The sequence below is a fragment of the Mizuhopecten yessoensis genome, unplaced genomic scaffold, assembly GCF_002113885.1.
Source record: "Mizuhopecten yessoensis strain PY_sf001 unplaced genomic scaffold, ASM211388v2 scaffold5965, whole genome shotgun sequence".
Taxonomy (NCBI): Eukaryota; Metazoa; Mollusca; class Bivalvia; order Pectinida; family Pectinidae; genus Mizuhopecten; species Mizuhopecten yessoensis.
In genome coordinates, this window is record NW_018406312.1 from 288,626 (window position 1) to 308,134 (window position 19,509).

The 19,509-nt window shown below is 38.4% G+C and overlaps 1 protein-coding gene across 2 annotated transcripts in view; it reads left to right on the top strand.

The window, feature by feature from the left end:
* Positions 1–19,509, top strand: part of LOC110451337 (protein SCAI-like) — a 41,852-nt gene that overhangs the window by 13,046 nt on the left and 9,297 nt on the right. Inside the window, exons 4-9 of one of the 2 annotated variants that reach the window (XM_021499283.1) lie at positions 7,364–7,468; positions 10,822–10,918; positions 12,521–12,619; positions 14,641–14,796; positions 17,538–17,678; positions 18,943–19,123. In XM_021499283.1, the coding sequence (XP_021354958.1) occupies positions 7,364–7,468; positions 10,822–10,918; positions 12,521–12,619; positions 14,641–14,796; positions 17,538–17,678; positions 18,943–19,123 (779 nt within the window). The remainder of the gene's footprint in view (positions 1–7,363; positions 7,469–10,821; positions 10,919–12,520; positions 12,620–14,640; positions 14,797–17,537; positions 17,679–18,942; positions 19,124–19,509) is intronic. The other variant, XM_021499284.1, reaches the window with a different exon arrangement.

Below are 19,509 nucleotides of genomic sequence, written 5' to 3' on the forward strand. Positions count from 1 at the left end.
ACCGTACTTAACCCTACATCACCATAGTTAGCCTAGTTAACCGTACTTAACCCTACTTCACCATAGTTACCCTAGTTAACCGTACTTAACCCTTCTTCACCCTAGTTGACCCTAGTTAACCCTACTTCACCCAAGTTGACCCTAGATAACCATACTTCACCCTACTTCACCCTAGTTGACAGTAGTTGACCGTAGTTGACCCTAGTTAACCGTACTTAACAGTACTTAACAGTACTGTGATCGTACTTCAAACGTAGTCCAACCCTAGTAGTTGTCCCTATTTGACCCTACATGACCCTACTTGACCGTAGTGTTAACTGTAGTGCCATGTTACTACGGTCAACTAATGTAAACACTATGGTCAACTACGGTCAAGTAGGGTCAACTAGGGTCAACTACTTTCAAACTACGGTCACAGTAGGGTCTTGGCATCCAAAATCACTGTAGAGATATTTTGAACATGTTGAACATTTTTGGGCTAACCATGGGTTTCTTGATGTTCAAACTACGTTTATAACTACGTTGAACTACGTCTACTTACGTTTAATACGTTTAACTAAGGTCACCTACAGTCTACTACAGTCAACTACGGTCATCCCCATTACGGTCGACTACGGTCATCCCCCACTACGGTCAACTACCTGCGTGACCGTAACATGTGACCACGGCTTAACATACACATAATCTTTGTACATTGTATGCCATAGCACCTCTGTGTTACATTGCCTGTCTAAAACTAGACAACGAACATACCATAGCACCTCTGTGTTACATAACCTGTCTAAAACTAGACAACGAACATTCCATAGCACCTCTGTGTTACATTACCTGTCTAAAACTAGACAATGAACATACCATAGCACCTCTGTGTTACATTGCCTGTCTAAAACTAGACAACGATCATACCATAGCCCCTCTGTGTTACTTTACCTGTCTAAAACTAGACAACGACCATGCCATAGCACCTCTGTGTTACATTACCTGTCTAAAACAAGACAACGAACATACCATAGCACCTCTGTGTTACTTTACCTGTCTAAAACTAGACAACGACCATGCCATAGCACCTCTGTGTTACATTACCTGTCTAAAACTAGACAACGATCATACCATAGCACCTCTGTGTTACTTTACCTGTCTAAAACTAGACAACGAACATACCATAGCACCTCTGTGTTACATTACCTGTCTAAAACTAGACAACGAACATACAATAGCACCTCTGTGTTACATTACCTGTCTAAAACGAGACAACGAACATACCATAGCACCTCTGTGTTACATTGCCTGTCTAAAACTAGGCAACGAACATACCATAGCACCTCTGTGTTACATGACCTGTCTAAAACTAGACAACGAACATACCATAGCACCTATGTGTTACATTACCTGTCTAAAACTAGACAACGAACATACAATAGCACCTCTGTGTTACATTACCTGTCTAAAACGAGACAACGAACATACCATAGCACCTCTGTGTTACATTGCCTGTCTAAAACTAGGCAACGAACATACCATAGCACCTCTGTGTTACATTACCTGTCTAAAACACCTCTACGTTATAGTTACCAACACCTGTGTATAAATATACCTATAAGTATATATAAAATATAAATACATTAGTGAGAGGCTCACTAAAATGTGAAAATTCTTTAGACTTGATATGAAATGGAAACTCCTTTATCAATATTACAATGATCTGTTTAAAGAACACCTCAATATCACGTTAATCTGTCTTTCGATGTTTACGTTTGGTAACAAGCGGCTGCTGGGTAGACAGATGGTGTGATACATTGTTTGTGAACTATGATCTCCTGCACACTGAGTGCACACGCTAGGTGTGAGCTGGAGTACGACTGTAAGTGTGCACCTCACACACACTGACGACAGAATACACACCACACCTTGTTAGTGGTGGCAATACAATGGTTTAATACAGGATTCCCTCCGGATATCTTTACTACAGTTACAGAATTGATCTAGAATACTCTCCTTCAAATATTTCCACTTTACCATTTTGCTTGTTAATTGTCGTTATTGACAATTTACTGAGTGATATTCATTATTAGCTATTAATTGTAACAGGGAAATGTATGTGTTGTTGGTGAGCCGCCTATACCTCCGATAGGTTGTACACAGCATACAGAGTGTTACAGTTATTGATCGCTGCACGGATCACCTACGGGTCAGCTTACCCCCATCAACCCTGCTATCAGACTCCTACCAACTAAACAACACCAATAAACTCACTCAGGCTTCATATTATTGCCCAGTTGAGATATGTAAATAATGGATATAAAATTATTGAAGTTACTGAAGGAACTGGGAACGGCTACCAATGTCTTATTTTGCGATGGATGCGTAGCTATACTAACAAGGGGGCTAGGATATATAGGAGATGAAATATTTAACAAGCAACGAAGTAATGAGATAACGTTTACGATTGGTGTCCTCCAGCATACCTACAACACAAGCCATGCCCAGGCCAGCAGTTGTTTACACCTGGTCACATGTATAGATACCCATCGGCATTGTGGGCCAATTGTTGTCACTGTGGGACTGTCCAATACACTCCGGGGACCACTGGCAGGGCTTTGTCTGAATCACGCACTGTGAATAATTGTTTCGTCACTGTCATTGCAGAGTGCTACATTACTCTGTGTAACACAATAGCGTCCACTGTGGCTCTGGCCGTAGATCTATTTACCATATACAAGGAGCTAGGGGTTTAACGGTGGTGTGTACTGGCGACTTCATTAAAGTGGTATATACTATTGAGGGTATTGTGTTGGAATGGTAGGGTAATTACTATCTACTGTGGACTGATATGACTGACGGACGAGTATATATACAGACTTTTGGTCATCAATTATAGCTATAGACTGGCCTTGAGTAAACAGACAATATACATGTTGATTGACTTTAGGCATGATCAATGTGACAGACTTCTCGTCCACTAATTGTTGCTATGAATGATACCTGTATTTATACTAAGTATGCAACGATTATTATCATTGGTACTATAAATAAAATGTAACATACAAAGATATCATTGTTGTAATAAATAATCAACCTATTTTGTTTGAGTATATAATGATACCTATGTTGTTATAACTATTTATACCAGTACTGTTGTAGTTGTATACAATGTTATCAGTGTTGTTATAACTATTTATACCTGTACTGTTGTAGTTGTATACAATATTATCTGTGTAATGTTATACTATTTATACCTGTACTGTTGTAGTTGTATACAATGGTATCAGTATTGTTATAACTATTTATACCAGTACTGTTGTAGTTGTATACAATGTTATCATTATTGTTGTAGTTGTATTCAATGTTATCAGTGTTAATGTTATACTATTTATTCCTGTACTGTTGTAGGTGTATACAATGGTATCAGTGTTGTTATAAATGTTTATACCTGGACTGTTGAAGTTGTATACAATATTATCTCTGTAATGTTATACTATTTATTCCTGTACTGTTGTAGGTGTATACAATGGTATCAGTGTTGTTATAAATGTTTATACCTGGACTGTTGAAGTTGTATACAATGTTATCAGTGTTGTTATAAATATTTATACCTGGACTGTTGTAGTTGTATACAATGTTATCAGTATTGTTGTAGTTGTATACAATGTTATCAGTGTTGTTATAACTATTTATACCTGTACTGTTGTAGTTGTATACAATGGTATCAGTGTTGTTATAACTATTTATACCAGTATTGTTGTAGTTGTATACAATGTTATCAGTGTTGTTATAACTATTTATACCAGTATTGTTGTAGTTGTATACAATACTGGTATAAATAGTTATAACAACACTGATACCATTGTATACAACAACAACAGTACAGGTATAAATAGTTATATCAACACTGATAACATTGTATACAACTACAACATTACTGATAACATTGTATACAACTACAACATTACTGATAACATTGTATACAACTACAACAGTACTGGTATAAATATTAATAACAACACAGATAACATTGTATACTATACAATGTTATCAGTGTTGTTATAAATATTTATGCCTGTACTGTTGTAGCTGTATACAATGTTATCTGTGTTGTTATTAATATTTATACCTGTACTGTTGTAGTTGTATACAATGTTATCAGTGTTGTTATAAATATTTATACCTGTACTGTTGTAGTTGTATACAATGTTATCAGTATTGTTATAAATATTTATACCTGTATTGTTGTAGTTGTATTCAATGTTATCTGTGTTGTTATAACTATTTATACCTGTACTGTTGTAGCTGTATACAATGTTATCAGTGTTGTTATAATATTTATAACTGTACTGTTGTAGCTGAATACAATGTTATCTGTGTTGTTATAACTATTTATACCTGTACTATTGTAGTTGTATACAATGTTATCAGTGTTGTTATAATATTTATAACTGTACTGTTGTAGCTGAATACAATGTTATCTGTGTTGTTATAACTATTTATTCCTGTACTGTTGTAGTTGTATACAATGTTATCAGAGTTGTTATAAATATTTATACCTGTACTGTTGTAGGTGTATACAATGTTATCAGTATTGTTATAAATATTTATAACTGTACTGTTGTAGTTGGATACAATGTTATCAGTGTTGTTATAAATATTTATACCAGTACTGTTGTAGTTGTATACAATGTTATCCGTGTTGTTATAAATATTTATACCAGTATTGTTGTAGTTGTATACAATGTTATCAGTATGGTTATAAATATTTATAACTGTACCGTTAAAGTTGTATACAATGTTATCAGTATTGTTATAAATATTTATAACTGTACTGTTGTAGCTGTATACAATGTTATCTGCGTTGTTATAACTATTTATACCTGTACTGTTGTAGCTGTATTCAATGTTATCTGTGTTGTTATAAATATTTATACCTGTACTGTTGTAGGTGTATACAATGTTATCAGTATTGTTATAACTATTTATACCTGTACTGTTGTAGCTGTATACAATGATATCTGTGTTGTTATAAATATTTATACCTGTATTGTTGTAGCTGTATACAATGTTATCTGCGTTGTTATAACTATTTATACCTGTACTGTTGTCGTTGTATACAATGTTATCAGTATTGTTATAAATATTTATACCTGTACTGTGGTAGTTGTATACAATGTTATCAGTGTTGTTATAAATATTTATAACTGTACTGTTGTAGCTGTATACAATGTTATCTGTGTTGTTATAACTATTTATACCTGTACTGTTGTAGTTGTATACAATGTTATCAGTTTTGTTATAAATATTTATACCTGTACTGTTGTAGCTGTATACAATGTTATCTGTGTTGTTATAAACATTTATACCTGTACTGTTGTAGCTGTATACAATGTTATCAGTATTGTTATAGTTGTATACAATGTTACCTTACAATGTTATCAGTGTTGTTATAAATATTTATACCTGTATTGTTAAAGTTGTATACAATGTTATCAGTGTTGTTATAAATATTTATAACTGTACTGTTGTAGCTGTATACAATGTTATCTGCGTTGTTATAACTATTTATACCTGTACTGTTGTAGTTGTATACATTGTTATCAGTGTTGTTATAAATATTTATACCTGTTGTTATAGTTGTATACAATGTTATCAGTATTGTTATAAATATATATACCTGTACTGTTAAAGTTGTATACAATGTTATCATTGTTGTTATAAATATTTATACCTGTACTGTTGTAGCTGTATACAATGTTATCAGTATTGTTATAGTTGTATACAATGTTACCTGTGTTGTTATACTTTTTATACCTGTACTGTTGTAGTTGTATACAATGTTATCAGTGTTGTTATAAATATTTATACCTGTACTGTTGTAGTTGTATACAATGTTATCAGTGTTGTTATAAATATTTATACCTGTACTGTTGTAGTTGTATACAATGTTATCAGTGTTGTTATAAATATTTATACCAGTCCTGTTGTAGTTGTATACCAAGGATACCTGAATTATTAAGCCCCAGTCACACTGTGCTTGTATATAGCCCCGGTGAGCTATGGTGGAGTCTGTATTTGTATTGAAGTCGAGTAATCGCTGTTGATCCGAAACTGGCTCGTAGTTTTAAACTGTTCAAAACCTTTGGGGTCATTTGTAGCCAAGCCACGTACACGCTATTTGGAAACTGTAGTTCCCCCAGCCTTTCCGTATGACCGCTGTAGAATTGCCTTGCAAGAGTCCACATGGTGACTCTAAGATGATTCGTGGTTGCTCCAGGATTTCCAAGGTGTGACATGGTTACATTACGTCTATATTACGGTGGTGATACGTTTGCTGTATTGCAGCGACGGCAGCGACGGCAGGAATAAGGGTTGTTACAGTTCCGGGTCAGGGTGCTTTAAATTGGGGCCAAAATCTGCTCCAACTTGCATGGAACTTCAGTCTTGGAAACAGTCACATCATACATATATGTAGACATTGTCTTCATGATCAACAACCAAAGAAACAAACTTCAGCTGATGATCTGGCTTCTAGAATTGAACTTGTAGCAAGTAACAAACTACATGGTGATGCCAAGTTATTAAGCAACGAAGAACAATAAGGGTCTGTAAGTAGTGACACTTTCTTCTTGTTTGGTCAGTTAAAGTAAACAGATTTTGTGTCAGAAAATCTGTCTCAATATATATAGCCGGAGCATCAGGTGACAAACCGTAGCGTTACCACAGTGATGGAACCAGTGATGACGTAGCGCCACCATGGCGGACCATAGCTTAACCCTGGAAACCCTGGACAAACCGTAGTCATACCTTGACAATTCGTGATGATACTGTTGTGGAACCTGGATGTATCATGCCCTAACGTGGTGGTCCCTAGTGGTATCGGAGAAGTGTCGGCATGTACTGTAGTATACTCGTAGTGACACCTTGATATTGATGTACCATAGTAATACCCTAACAACGCCGTAGATAACTGTTTTCAGACCAAAATTGGAGAGATGGCAGTATATATAAATGGGAACAACTGTGGCATACCGTGGCCAGTACCATGACAGTGTGACTGCGAATTTACAAACCAATATACCAGTGTTGTTACAAATATGCAAAAATACACACATTGTTACAAACAAATTTACCTGTGCTTTGTTGTTATTAATGTACAAAGATATATTTGTTATTATAAATATTATACAGTTTTAATAGATAAATGCAAAGGGCATGTGTTTCTATAAATACATGTGTACACAATGCTGATGTCCTGTATACCGTTGTGTTTCTATAAATACATGTGTACACAATGCTGATGTCCTGTATACCGTTGTGTTTCTATAAATACTTGTGTACACAATGCTGATGTCCTGTTTACTGTTGTGTTTTTCAGTCTGCGTACCAGTGAGACAAACTACCTAAATGAGTCGTTCAGTTTTTACTCCGCCATCCGTATGCGCGTGTACTACTCGAAGGCGAACAAGGAGGAAAGGTACGGGTGGGTTTGTAGTCCATAGGTTATATGTCATTATAAGTCAAACAACCACTTCTCTACCCTAACACCAGCTTAACACCGACGGTCAGAATTAATAAACCTATCTGGTAAATCTTCATGAGGTACAGGTGTTTTGTTAACCTGTGTTTTTTGTAAAATATGAGATATGCATGAAGCTGACCTTACTATCACTGTAGCTGGTATATGGTAGACGGAGAGATTGTCTCACTTATAGTGACATATGTGGTCAAGCAATGATCACTATAATTAAGCAAAGGGGGGCGGGGATTTTATTTTCATCATTTGTTAATCCAGTGTATCTGTTTCTCTGACGTTAGCAGAGATCATTATAAATCTATAGCTACACTGTAGTAGCTGTTAAATGACAACGTACATCTGTTTCTCTGACGTTAGCAGGGATCATTTCAAATCTATAGCTACTGTCACTACTGCATGCATGGTCATTAAAAATAGATGAAAAATTCATTAAAAGTTTTCATAAATTTTGCATTAAAGTTGCATAAAAAATGCTTTAAATTAAGCATTAAAATGTGGCATGATTAATGCCCATGAAATTCCCCTTAAATTGATGGCCTTGAAATTTAATAGTATTTTCAACTGCATAAAATACTTTTATTTTCCAAGATTAATGCTAATTTAATGACCATTAATGGTGGCATTTAATAATAATTAAATTTGACTGAATTTTGCATTAAATATTATGTCCAACAATTTTAATGTAAATTTCATCTTTTAATGACAACATATATATCTATTTCTCTGAATTAATTAACAGGGGTCATTATAAATCTACAGCTACAATGTAGAAGCTGTTAAATGACAACGTATATCTGTTACTTTATTGATCTCCAGTTGCTGAATGAAAGACAGATCTTGCACAGTGATTTGTTGGGCAATAGTTAGGGAATATGATAACTGCTGCAGTTTCACCTGTGACCTTAGAGCATGTGATGTACTATAACTGTTGTAGTCATATATATATGTAGTTTATGGATATTTTCTTTTGTTACTTTATATAAGGTCAAAGAATCTGCATCAAAAGTGACTGAACAAATTTGAAAGTGTTGATGTTGTGTTTCACCTTGTTNGGGGGGGGGGGGGGGGGGGGGGGGGGGAGATACTGGAACCAGCTTGTCTGTCTGTAGATATTTTTTTCTGGACAACTCCTTCTAAAGTAATGGCCGATTTCAACGAAACTTTCCAGATATGATAACTACCACCTGAAGTTGTGCATCCAGGTATTATTTTTTCAATCTGTTCATTTTTGAAGTAACGGCCCTTTGTTGAAAAATACTTGTCCTGACAACTCCTCCAAGACTATGTGGCCAATTTCAACGAAAGTTGCCAGATATGATAACTACCCCCGTATTTGTGCATCCAGGTTTTTGTTTTCCAACCCTTTTTTATGGAGTTATGGCCCTTTGTTGAAAAATTCTTGTCCTGAAAACTTTTCCGAATCTACTTGGCCTAGGACAATTTTAGCAAAACTGGTTCATCTGGGCTAACAAGTTTAGTATGTAAGTATGTTTTGGCATGGGGAGGGAGTACAGGAAGTATGTCAGTGACCAGTATACTCAAATAAGTGTGCAGCTCAGTCAATAAAGAAATCATTACTGGTGGCAGACTATGGATTGATTTGCAATGCTTTGCCTTAGTAAGCCTTTAGCTTACAGTTCTGGTTTATACAAAGTGTATAGCAGCGGGGGCCGGGGGGTATTAGTTAGCCTTTGGCTTACAGTTCTAGTTACTTTTTTTTTTACCCAGCCTTACTAAGTGTCTACCTGTATCCCAGGTGGCTGAACATGAGACCAAGAACATGTAGAAGTGGAAAGTGTGTGTGTGTGGCTAATTGAGAAGTGCACTTTTTGACACCATGTTGGATATGTGCATGTGTAACACCTGGTTGAAGAGTGTGTGTGACACCTGGTTGTGTATGACACCTTGTTAATTAAGAGGTGTATGTCATAATGTGTGTGTGTGTGTATGACACCTGATTGATTAAGAGGTGCATGTTTGTGTGTGTGTGATACACCTGGTTAATTAAGAGGTGTATGTGTGTGTGTGTATGACACCTGGTTGATTAAGAGGTGTAGGTGTTTGTGTGTGTGTAACACCTGGTTGATTAAGAGGTGTATGTGTGTATGACACCTGGTTAATTAAGAGGTGTTTGTGTGTTTGTGTGACACCTGGTTAATTAAGAGGTGTATGTGTGTGTATGTGAGACACCTGGTTAATTAAGAGGTTTATGTGTGTGTGTGTGTGTATAACACCTGGTTAATTAAGAGATGTGTGTGTGTGTGTATGACACCTGGTTAATTAAGAGGTGTATGTGTGTGTGTATGACACCTGGTTAATTAAGAGGTGTTTGTTTGTGTGTGTGTGAGACACCTGGTTAACTAAGAGGTGTTTGTTTGTGTGTGTGTGTAACACCTGGTTAATTAAGAGGTGTAGGTGTGTGTGTGTATGACACCTGGTTAATTAAAAGGGTGTATGTGTGTGTTTTTGAGACACCTGGTTAATTAAGAGGTATATGTGTGTGTGTGTATGACACCTGGTTAATTAAGAGGTGTGTGTTTGTGTGTGAAACCAAATTAATTAAGAGGCGTATGTGTGTGTTTGTATGACACCAGATTAATTAAGACGTGTGTGTCTGTGTGAAACCTGATTAAGAAAGAGATATGTGTTTGTGTGAAACCTGATTTATTAAGATCTGTGTGTTTGTGTGAAACCTGATTAATTAAGAGGTGTGTGTTTGTGTGAAACCTGATTGAATAAGTGGTGTGTGTGTGTGACACCTGACTTATTAAGGTGTGTGTTTGTGTGATACCTGACTAATTAAGAGGTGTGTTTGTGGACACCTGATTAGTTAAGCGGTGTTTTTGTGAGTGACACCTCATTGTCTATGACACCTGACTAATTAAGGTGTGTGTGTGTGTGTGTGACACCTGACTTATTAAGGTGTGTGTTTGTGTTTGTGTGATACCTGATTAATTAAGAGGTGTGTGTGTGTGACACCTGACTAATTAAGAGGTGTGTTTGTGAGTGACACCTCATTGTCTATGACACCTGACTAATTGAGGTGTGTGTGTGTGATACCTGACTAATTAAGAGGTGTGTTTGTGGACACCTGATTAGTTAAGCAGTGTTTTTGTGAGTGACACCTCATTGTCTATGACACCTGACTAATTAAGAGGTATGTGTCTGTGTATAACCTGGTTGAGAAGCATTGATGATATATGGTTAGAGAGTATAATGTTTAAAGATTGGTGTGGCTAGAAGGTGTGGAACGGACACCTTTTGGAGGTCCCGCAGTTTAAGGTGTATCTGATTTACAGGCCTGACCTGATGGTGAAGAAACTGAGGTACTACGCACGCTTCATTGTAGTCTGTCTCCTCCTCAAGAAGATGAAGCTCGTACGAGATCTAGTTCGGGTAAGGAATAGCTTGTAGGCACAATGTTATATAACTGCCAACAAAACAGAATTATCTCCCCTTATAAAAAGCATGTTCCCTATATGACTAGGTAATTGTGACCAGTATTAAGACATACTAGAAGCATATCATAACCAAGCTTGTCTAACCTGTAAATTTTAAACAGGTTTGTTTTACCTGGCTAGATAAAAGACCAGCATGTACAAAATTAGATTACAAAATTCATACTGATAAACGAAAAGTTGGATATCAAAAGGGATACTGTAAATGACACATTGATCTGTCCATTCATCCCACTTCTGTTTCTGCACAATAACTGGAGTTTCCATGCGCCCATCACACTCAAACTTCATACAGGGCTTTCCTACTGGAAGGTTTGGTTTGGTGTGATTTTCAGGTCTGAAATTCAAAGGTCAAGGCCAATGTCACCATCAATAGAAAAATGGTTTGTGTGTAATAACTTGAGTCAATCAACTGAACTCCCTTCCCTGCTTCCTAAGGATATACTATTTTTAGGTCTGTAGGTGAAAGATCAAGTTCCCTGTTACTATACATAGAAAATTATTTTCCACTCAATATGTTATGTTTACTTCAGTTGATAACACTGATTACTTCGTATACTGCTTCCATACACAAAACGCTTTCTTGGCATCACTTTTCAGGTCTGAAGCTGATTGCTCAGCAGTGCTTTTTAGCTGACCTGGTCCGAAGGACCATGCTGAGCTTATGCCATACCCCTTCGTCTGTCTGTCGTCCGTCTGTCAACTTTTTCTTTAAAACACTACTAGTCCTGAACAGCTTTATAGATTTTCCTAAATTTGGCCTGGAGTGTCCTATGGCAAAGGGGACTAAATTTGGTATAAACGGAGGGTGTGGCCCCACTGGGTGCTGAGGGGCAGGGCCCTATAGGGGAATTTGAGGTTTAAATCTTTAAAATCCTTCTTCTTCTGTACCATGACAGGAATTTCATCCAAATTTGGCCTGGAACATTCTAGGGCAAAGGGAACTAAAAAAAAATTATAAACAGAGGATGTGACCCTTCTGAGTGTAGAGGGGCAGGGCCCAATAGGGGAATTTGAGGAATAAATATTTAAATTTGGTCCAGAGCATCCTTTGGCATTTAAAAAAAAAAAATTAAGAGTGTAGCCCCTCCCTTTGGGCAGAGGGGCGAGGCCCAGTAGGGGAAATGTAGTAATACATGATTAAAATCCAACTCCTTTAGTATGATTTGAGGAGTTTTAACCAAATTTTGTGTCAAGCATCATTGGGCAAAAGGGACTCAATTTTGTATAAATGGAGGGTTGCTTATAGGGGGCAGAGGTGTGGGGCCAAATAGGGGAAATTGAGGTTAATGTTTAAAATTGACCCCAATTCATAGGGAAAGAAAGAAGGAAACTAATGAGTGATTGGTGTTGCTAAGAGATGGGCAAATATTTGGAATTAGTTGAAGTATTATATGTAATAAGAAAATAAATCCATGGTTGCTTTATTATCCAGGTTTTACGATACAGCCCCTCTGGGCTCTTGTTTTTATTCCTACTCCTTTTGCTATTGTGCATACTAGTTTTAGTGGAGTCTAATTAAGATATCATTTCACAACAGGAGCTGTCCAAACAGATAGACGACTACACATCAACATATGAACCAGAGGACAAGAGTGAGTGGAGACAGGTGTTGGATGAGATCAAGGCCTTTATAGAGGTGAGTGGACAGGTGTTGGACGAGATCAAGGCCTTTATACAGGTGAGTGTAGATAGGTGTTGGATGAGATCAAGGCCTTAATAGAGGTGAGTGAGACAGTTGTTGAGATCAAGGCCTTAATAGAGGTGAGTGGAGACAGGTGTTGAGATCAAGGTCTTTATAGAGGTGAGTGAGACAGTTGTTTAGATCAAGGCCTTAATAGAGGTGAGTGAGACAGTTGTTGGATGAGATCAAGGCCTTTATAGAGGTGAGTGGAGACAGGTGTTGGATGAGATCAAGGCCTTAATAGAGGTGAGTGAGACAGTTGTTGGATGAGATCAAGGCCTTTATAGAGGTGAGTGGAGACAGTAGTTGAGATCAAGGCCTTTATAGAGGTGAGTGGTGACAGGTGTTGGATGAGATCAAGGCCTTTATAGAGGTGAGTGGAGACAGGTGTTGGATGAGATCAAGGCCTTTATAGAGGTGAGTGGAGACAGGTGTTGGATGAGATCAAGGCCTTTATAGAGGTGAGTGGAGACAGGTGTTGGATGAGATCAAGGCCTTTATAGAGGTGAGTGGAGACAGGTGTTGGATGAGATCAAGGCCTTTATAGAGGTGAGTGGAGACAGGTGTTGGATGAGATCAAGGCCTTTATAGAGGTGAGTGGAGACAGGTGTTGGATGAGATCAAGGCCTTTATAGAGGTGAGTGGAGACAGGTGTTGGATGAGATCAAGGCCTTTATAGAGGTGAGTGGAGACAGGTGTTGGATGAGATCAAGGCCTTTATAGAGGTGAGTGGAGACAGGTGTTGGATGAGATCAAGGCCTTTATAGAGGTGAGTGGAGACAGGTGTTGGATGAGATCAAGGCCTTTATAGAGGTGAGTGGAGACAGGTGTTGGATGAGATCAAGGCCTTTATAGAGGTGAGTGGAGACAGGTGTTGGATGAGATCAAGGCCTTTATAGAGGTGAGTGGAGACAGGTGTTGGATGAGATCAAGGCCTTTATAGAGGTGAGTGGAGACAGGTGTTGGATGAGATCAAGGCCTTTATAGAGGTGAGTGGTGACAGGTGTTGGATGAGATCAAGGCCTTTATAGAGGTGAGTGAGACAGTTGTTTAGATCAAGGCCTTTATAGAGGTGAGCGGTGACAGGTGTTGGATGAGATCAAGGCCTTTATGGAGGTGAGTGGAGACGGGTGTTGGATGAAATCACGCTTTTAATTGTGGTGAGTGGAGACAGGTGTTGGATGAGATCAAGGCCTTTATATAGGTGAGTGGAGATAGGTGTTGGATGAGATCAAGGCCTTTATGGAGGTGAGTGGGGACGGGGGTTGGATGAAATCACGCTTTTAATTGTGGTGAGTGGAGACAGGTGTTGGATGGGATCAAGGCCTTTATAGAGGTGAGCGGTGACAGGTGTTGGCTGAGATCAAGGCCTTTATAGAGGTGAGTGAGACAGTTGTTTAGATCAAGGCCTTTATAGAGGGGAGCGGTGACAGGTGTTGGATGAGATCAAGGCCTTTATAGAGGTGAGTGGACACAGGTGTTTGACAAGATCAAGGCCTTTATAGGGGTGAGTGGCAACAGTAGTTGACAAAATATAGGTCTTTATTGAAAGATCAAAGGCTTTTTTATTATTGTAAAATTTTCATAAATGTGATGAATTTACTTATCTCAGTCGAGCTTTGTTGGACAAGGCCACATGCTACAATATTACATGTGGAGACTGAGGGCATTTCTAATATTACAGTTAGTGTATTGAAAGGGAAATTTCTTCTGTGTTAAATTCCTAAGACATCTTTTTCTATGTAAAAAAAGTTATTTATAATGTTAAACAACATGGAGGCACATGAACTATTTTTGCACCGTTTAATACTGAAGTAATATTTCTTCATTCCTTTCATCACATAGTTTTACCTTCCTTTATTATTGTTAATTTTGGGAAGCAAACATATCTTAAGGTAATTGTATTAATAATCGTGCATTATATTTTTATATGTGACACTGCTTATCACCCTAAGAATCTTGTTGTTTATTTACAGGCTGACAACATTATCAGTGTGGTAGATATGGACTCTTCCTCCATCGTCCTGTCACACAGGCTAACCCCAATGAACAACACACCCCTGGATCCAAAGGGTACACCTGTATATCTGTCACTTCAGGAGATACTTATAGTGGGAAACTCATCAGAACAGGTAAATACAGGGTGTGTCTGTCCACTCAGGTAGATTGGTAGTGGGAACCTCATCAGAACAGGTAGATACAGGGTGTATCTGTCCACTCAGGTAGATTGGTAGTGGGAACCTCATCAGAACAGGTAAATACAGGATATACCTGTCCACTCAGGTAGACTGGTAGTGGGAACCTCATCAGAACAGGTAAATACAGGGTGTATCTGTCCACTCAGGTAGATTGGTAGTGGGAACCTCATCAGAACAGGTAAATACAGGATATACCTGTCCACTCAGGTAGATTGGTAGTGAGAAACTCACCAGAACTGGTAGATACAGGATGTATCTGTCCACTCAGGTAGATTTGTAGTGGGAAACTCATCAGAACAGGTAGATACAGGATGTATCTGTCCACTCAGGTAGATTGGTAGTGAGAACCTCATCAGAACAGGTAAATACAGGGTGTATCTGTCCACTCTGGTAGATTGGTAGTGGGTACCTCATCAGAATAGGTAAATACAGGGTGTATCTGTACGCTCAGGTAGATTGGTAATGGGTACCTCATCAGAACAGGTAAATACAGGGTGTATCTGTCCACTCCGGTAGATTGGTAGTGGGTACCTCATCAGAATAGGTAAATACATGGTGTATCTGTACGCTCAGGTAGATTGGTAATGGGTACCTCAGCAGAACAGGTAAATACAGGGTGTATCTGTCCATTCAGGTAGATTGGTAGTGGGAACCTCATCAGAGCAGGTAGATACAGGATGTATCTGTCCACTCAGGTAGATTAGTAGTGGGAACCTCATCAGAACAGGTAAATACAGGATATACCTGTCCACTCAGGTAGATTGGTAGTGAGAACCTCATCAGAACAGGTTTAACAGGGTGTATCTGTCTACTCAGGTAGATTGGTAGTGGGAACCTCATCAGAACAGGTAAATACAGGGTGTATCTGTCCACTCAGGTAGATTTGTAGTGGGAACTCATCAGAACAGGTAAATACAGGGTGTATCTGTCCATTCAGGTAGATTGGTAGTGGGAACATCATCAGAACAGGTAAATACAGGGTGTATCTGTCCACTCAGGTAGATTTGTAGTGGGAAACTCATCAGAACAGGTAAATACAGGGTGTATCTGTCCACTCAGGTAGATTGGTAGTGGGAACCTCATCAGAACAGGTAAATCCAGGGTGTGTCTGTCCACTCAGGTAGATTGGTAGTGGGTACCTCATCAGAACAGGTAAATACAGGATATACCTGTCCACTCTGGTAGATTGGTAGTGGGAACCTCATCAGAACAGGTAAATACAGGGTGTATCTGTCCACTCAGGTAGATTGGTAGTGGGAACATCATCAGAACCGGTAGATACAGGGTGTGTCTGTCCATTCAGGTAGATTGGTAGTGAGAACCTCATCAGAACAGGTAAATACAGGGTGTATCTGTCCACTCAGGTAGATTGGTAGTGGGAACATCATCAGAACAGGTAGATACAGGGTGTGTCTGTCCATTCAGGTAGATTGGTAGTGAGAACCTCATCAGAACAGGTAAATACAGGGTGTGTCTGTCCTCTCAGGTAGACTGGTAGTGGGAACCTCATCAGAACAGGTAGATACAGGATGTATCTGTCCACTCAGGTAGATTGGTAGTGGGAACCTCATCAGAGCAGGTAGATACAGGATGTATCTGTCCACTCAGGTAGACTGGTAGTGGGAACCTCATCAGAACAGGTAAATACAGGATATACCTGGCCACTCTGGTAGATTGGTAGTGGGAACCTCATCAGAACAGGTAGATACAGGGTGTATCTGTCCACTCAGGTAGATTGGTAGTGAGAACCTCATCAGAACAGGTAAATACAGGATATACCTGTCCACTCTGGTAGATTGGTAGTGGGAACCTCATCAGAACAGGTAGATACAGGGTGTATCTGTCTACTCAGGTAGATTGGTAGTGGGAACCTCATCAGAACAGGTAGATACAGGATATACCTGTCCACTCAGGTAGATTGGTAGTGGGAACCTCATCAGAACAGGTAAATACAGGGTGTATCTGTACGCTCAGGTAGATTGGTAGTGGGAATCTCATCAGAACAGGTAAATGCAGGGTGTATCTGTCCGCTCAGGTAGATTGGTAGTGGGAAACTCATCAGAACAGGTAAATACAGGGTGTATCTGTCCGCTCAGGTAGATTGGTAGTGGGAACCTCATCAGAACAGGTAAATAAAGGGTGTATCTGTCCACTCGGGTAGATTGGTAGTGGGAACCTCATCAGAGCAGGTAAATACAGGGAGTATCTGTCCACTCAGGTAGATTGGTAGTGGGAACCTCATCAGAGTAGATAAAAACAAGGATATACCTGTCCACTCAGGTAGATTGGTAGTGAGAACCTCATCAGAGCAGGTAAATACAGGGTGTATCTGTCCACTCAGGTAGATTGGTAGTGGGAACCTCATCAGAGCAGGTACAAGATACAAGATACAAGAAATTATATTTATAGTTGTAAATATGAAAACAGATAAAGGTAAATATAGGACTATATCTAATGATTCAGGTAGATTGATAGCTAGTAACTCATCGGAGCATGTAAAGAATATTCACAATGAAAGTTGTTATATTTAGATCAAATAGGTATATTACACAGGTAACTTCACCTGCAGTTATTTTGATATTGGGAAACATTTAAGACTCCTTAATTAAGTTACGAAAACAATAACAAATATAACTGAGGAAACAGGTAACGGTATATCTGTGTTTCTGTTACAGGTGAAGTTCAGTGAGTTGACATTGGACATGTTCCGCATGCTACAGACACTAGAGCGAGAACCACAGGAGGATTTGTCTAATCAAATCTATGACGCTTCCCCGGCACCAGGCAAACCGCCATTTGTTCGTCCACATGCCTATGTAAGTTTGTCTTCTCCTGTTATTGTACCCCTAGTTTAGATAGTACTTAACTCATGATATAGTAAAAATCACTCATCCACTGTAAAGAATAGTCACTAATTCACAGTACCGAATACCAGGGAGTCACTCATTCATGGTACAGAATAGTCACTTATTAGTTTACCTGCTCCAAAGGATCAAGGTGAGCTTATGCTGTACCCTGGTTTCCTCTGTCCGTCAACAATGTCTTTAAAGGACTTCTTCTGATTCACTTATTGGAATTTAACCAAATTTGACTGGAAGCACCCCTACTTGGTAGGGATTCACAATTGTACAAATGGTAGGGCCGGCCCCTCCAGGGGACTGAGGGTTAGGACCAAAAGGGGGTTATTTGACCAAATTGCTTGAGATTACTTCTCTAAAACTGTGAGACAGATATCATGGTTGACTGGCAGCATCCTTAGGTGGTATGGATTCAAAATTGTACAAATGGAGGGGCTGAGTCACAAGGCTGAGGGGTGAAGAGTTGATAACTCAGAAATAGCTATGATTCCCAACTGTATAAGTATGCAGTTGCTCAGTGTAAAGAAATTGATACAACTCATACTAACTTGATGGCGCTAGGGTTTTGCCCCACCCCTTGGGGCTTCGTCCCTGGGTCATAACTTTGAAAAGGTTAAAATCCTTACTCCATAACCGTATATACAATTACTTGGCGTGAACAAACTCATGCTTCCAAAATCGTCCTTGGGTTCTGCTTCTGCTCTTAGGGTCGTAGTCCCTGGATCCATAACATCGAACCATTTGATATCCACATCCTTAAGTAATTTATCAAGTTGATCCAAATTCTGTACAGGAAGTAGAATTTCGATATCCACAAAATATACAAAATTATTAAGTATTGTTATTTCACCCCTTATCAAGGATTTAAGTAAAAAATGACACTGACAGTTCAATGAAAATTTAATCACATCATCTCTCCATCATATTGAATACATCATGATCATGTTTAGAATGTTAGCCAAATATGTATCAAAGATTTTGAACTGAAACCAATTGTATTTATGCATTTCCTAATCTGGATTTACAAAATTGTAGTTCCTGAACTGGAATTCATTGTGCGCCTGTATCTTTAATGCATAGAGGAGGGAGGAAATGTAACAAATGTTAATACAATGTGCAAGTGTAAGATATAAAGTAAAAGAATGCACGAGATGACTGCTTTTCTTCAAACAAACATTTTTGAAACCTTTAGTTTGACCTGTGATTTAACTGTTGTGACTAGGATAACGGTGACAGGAATAATCGACGAGACAATCCCCACAAGTACCTGTTGTACAAACCCACCTTTAGCCAGCTGAACACATTTCTTGCCTCAGGATTTAAGGAGCTCCCTCCCAATGGTGCCATGCTGTTGTACATATCAGCCGACGGCTGCTTAGGCAACGCCAAACATAATGACGATGGTATGCTGTCTTGTCTGTTTTTTAATATATAATATAACAAGTAAATATCAATATTTGTAGATGTAAATATTTGTTGTTGCTGTGAATATGAATATTAATAGCTTTAAGTATCAAAGTTTGTATCTGTAAATATAAATGGTTGTAGCTATAAATATCAAAGTTTGTAGCTATAAATACCAATGTTTGTAGCTATAAATACCAATGGTTGTAGCTATAAAAACCAATGGTTGTAGCTATAAATACCAATGGTTGAGTTATTACGTTTGTTGTAGCTATAAATACCAATGGTTGTAGCTATAAATACCAATGGTTGAGGCTATAAATACCAATTGTAGCTATAAATACCAATGTTTGTAGCTATAAATACCAATGGTTGTAGCTATAAA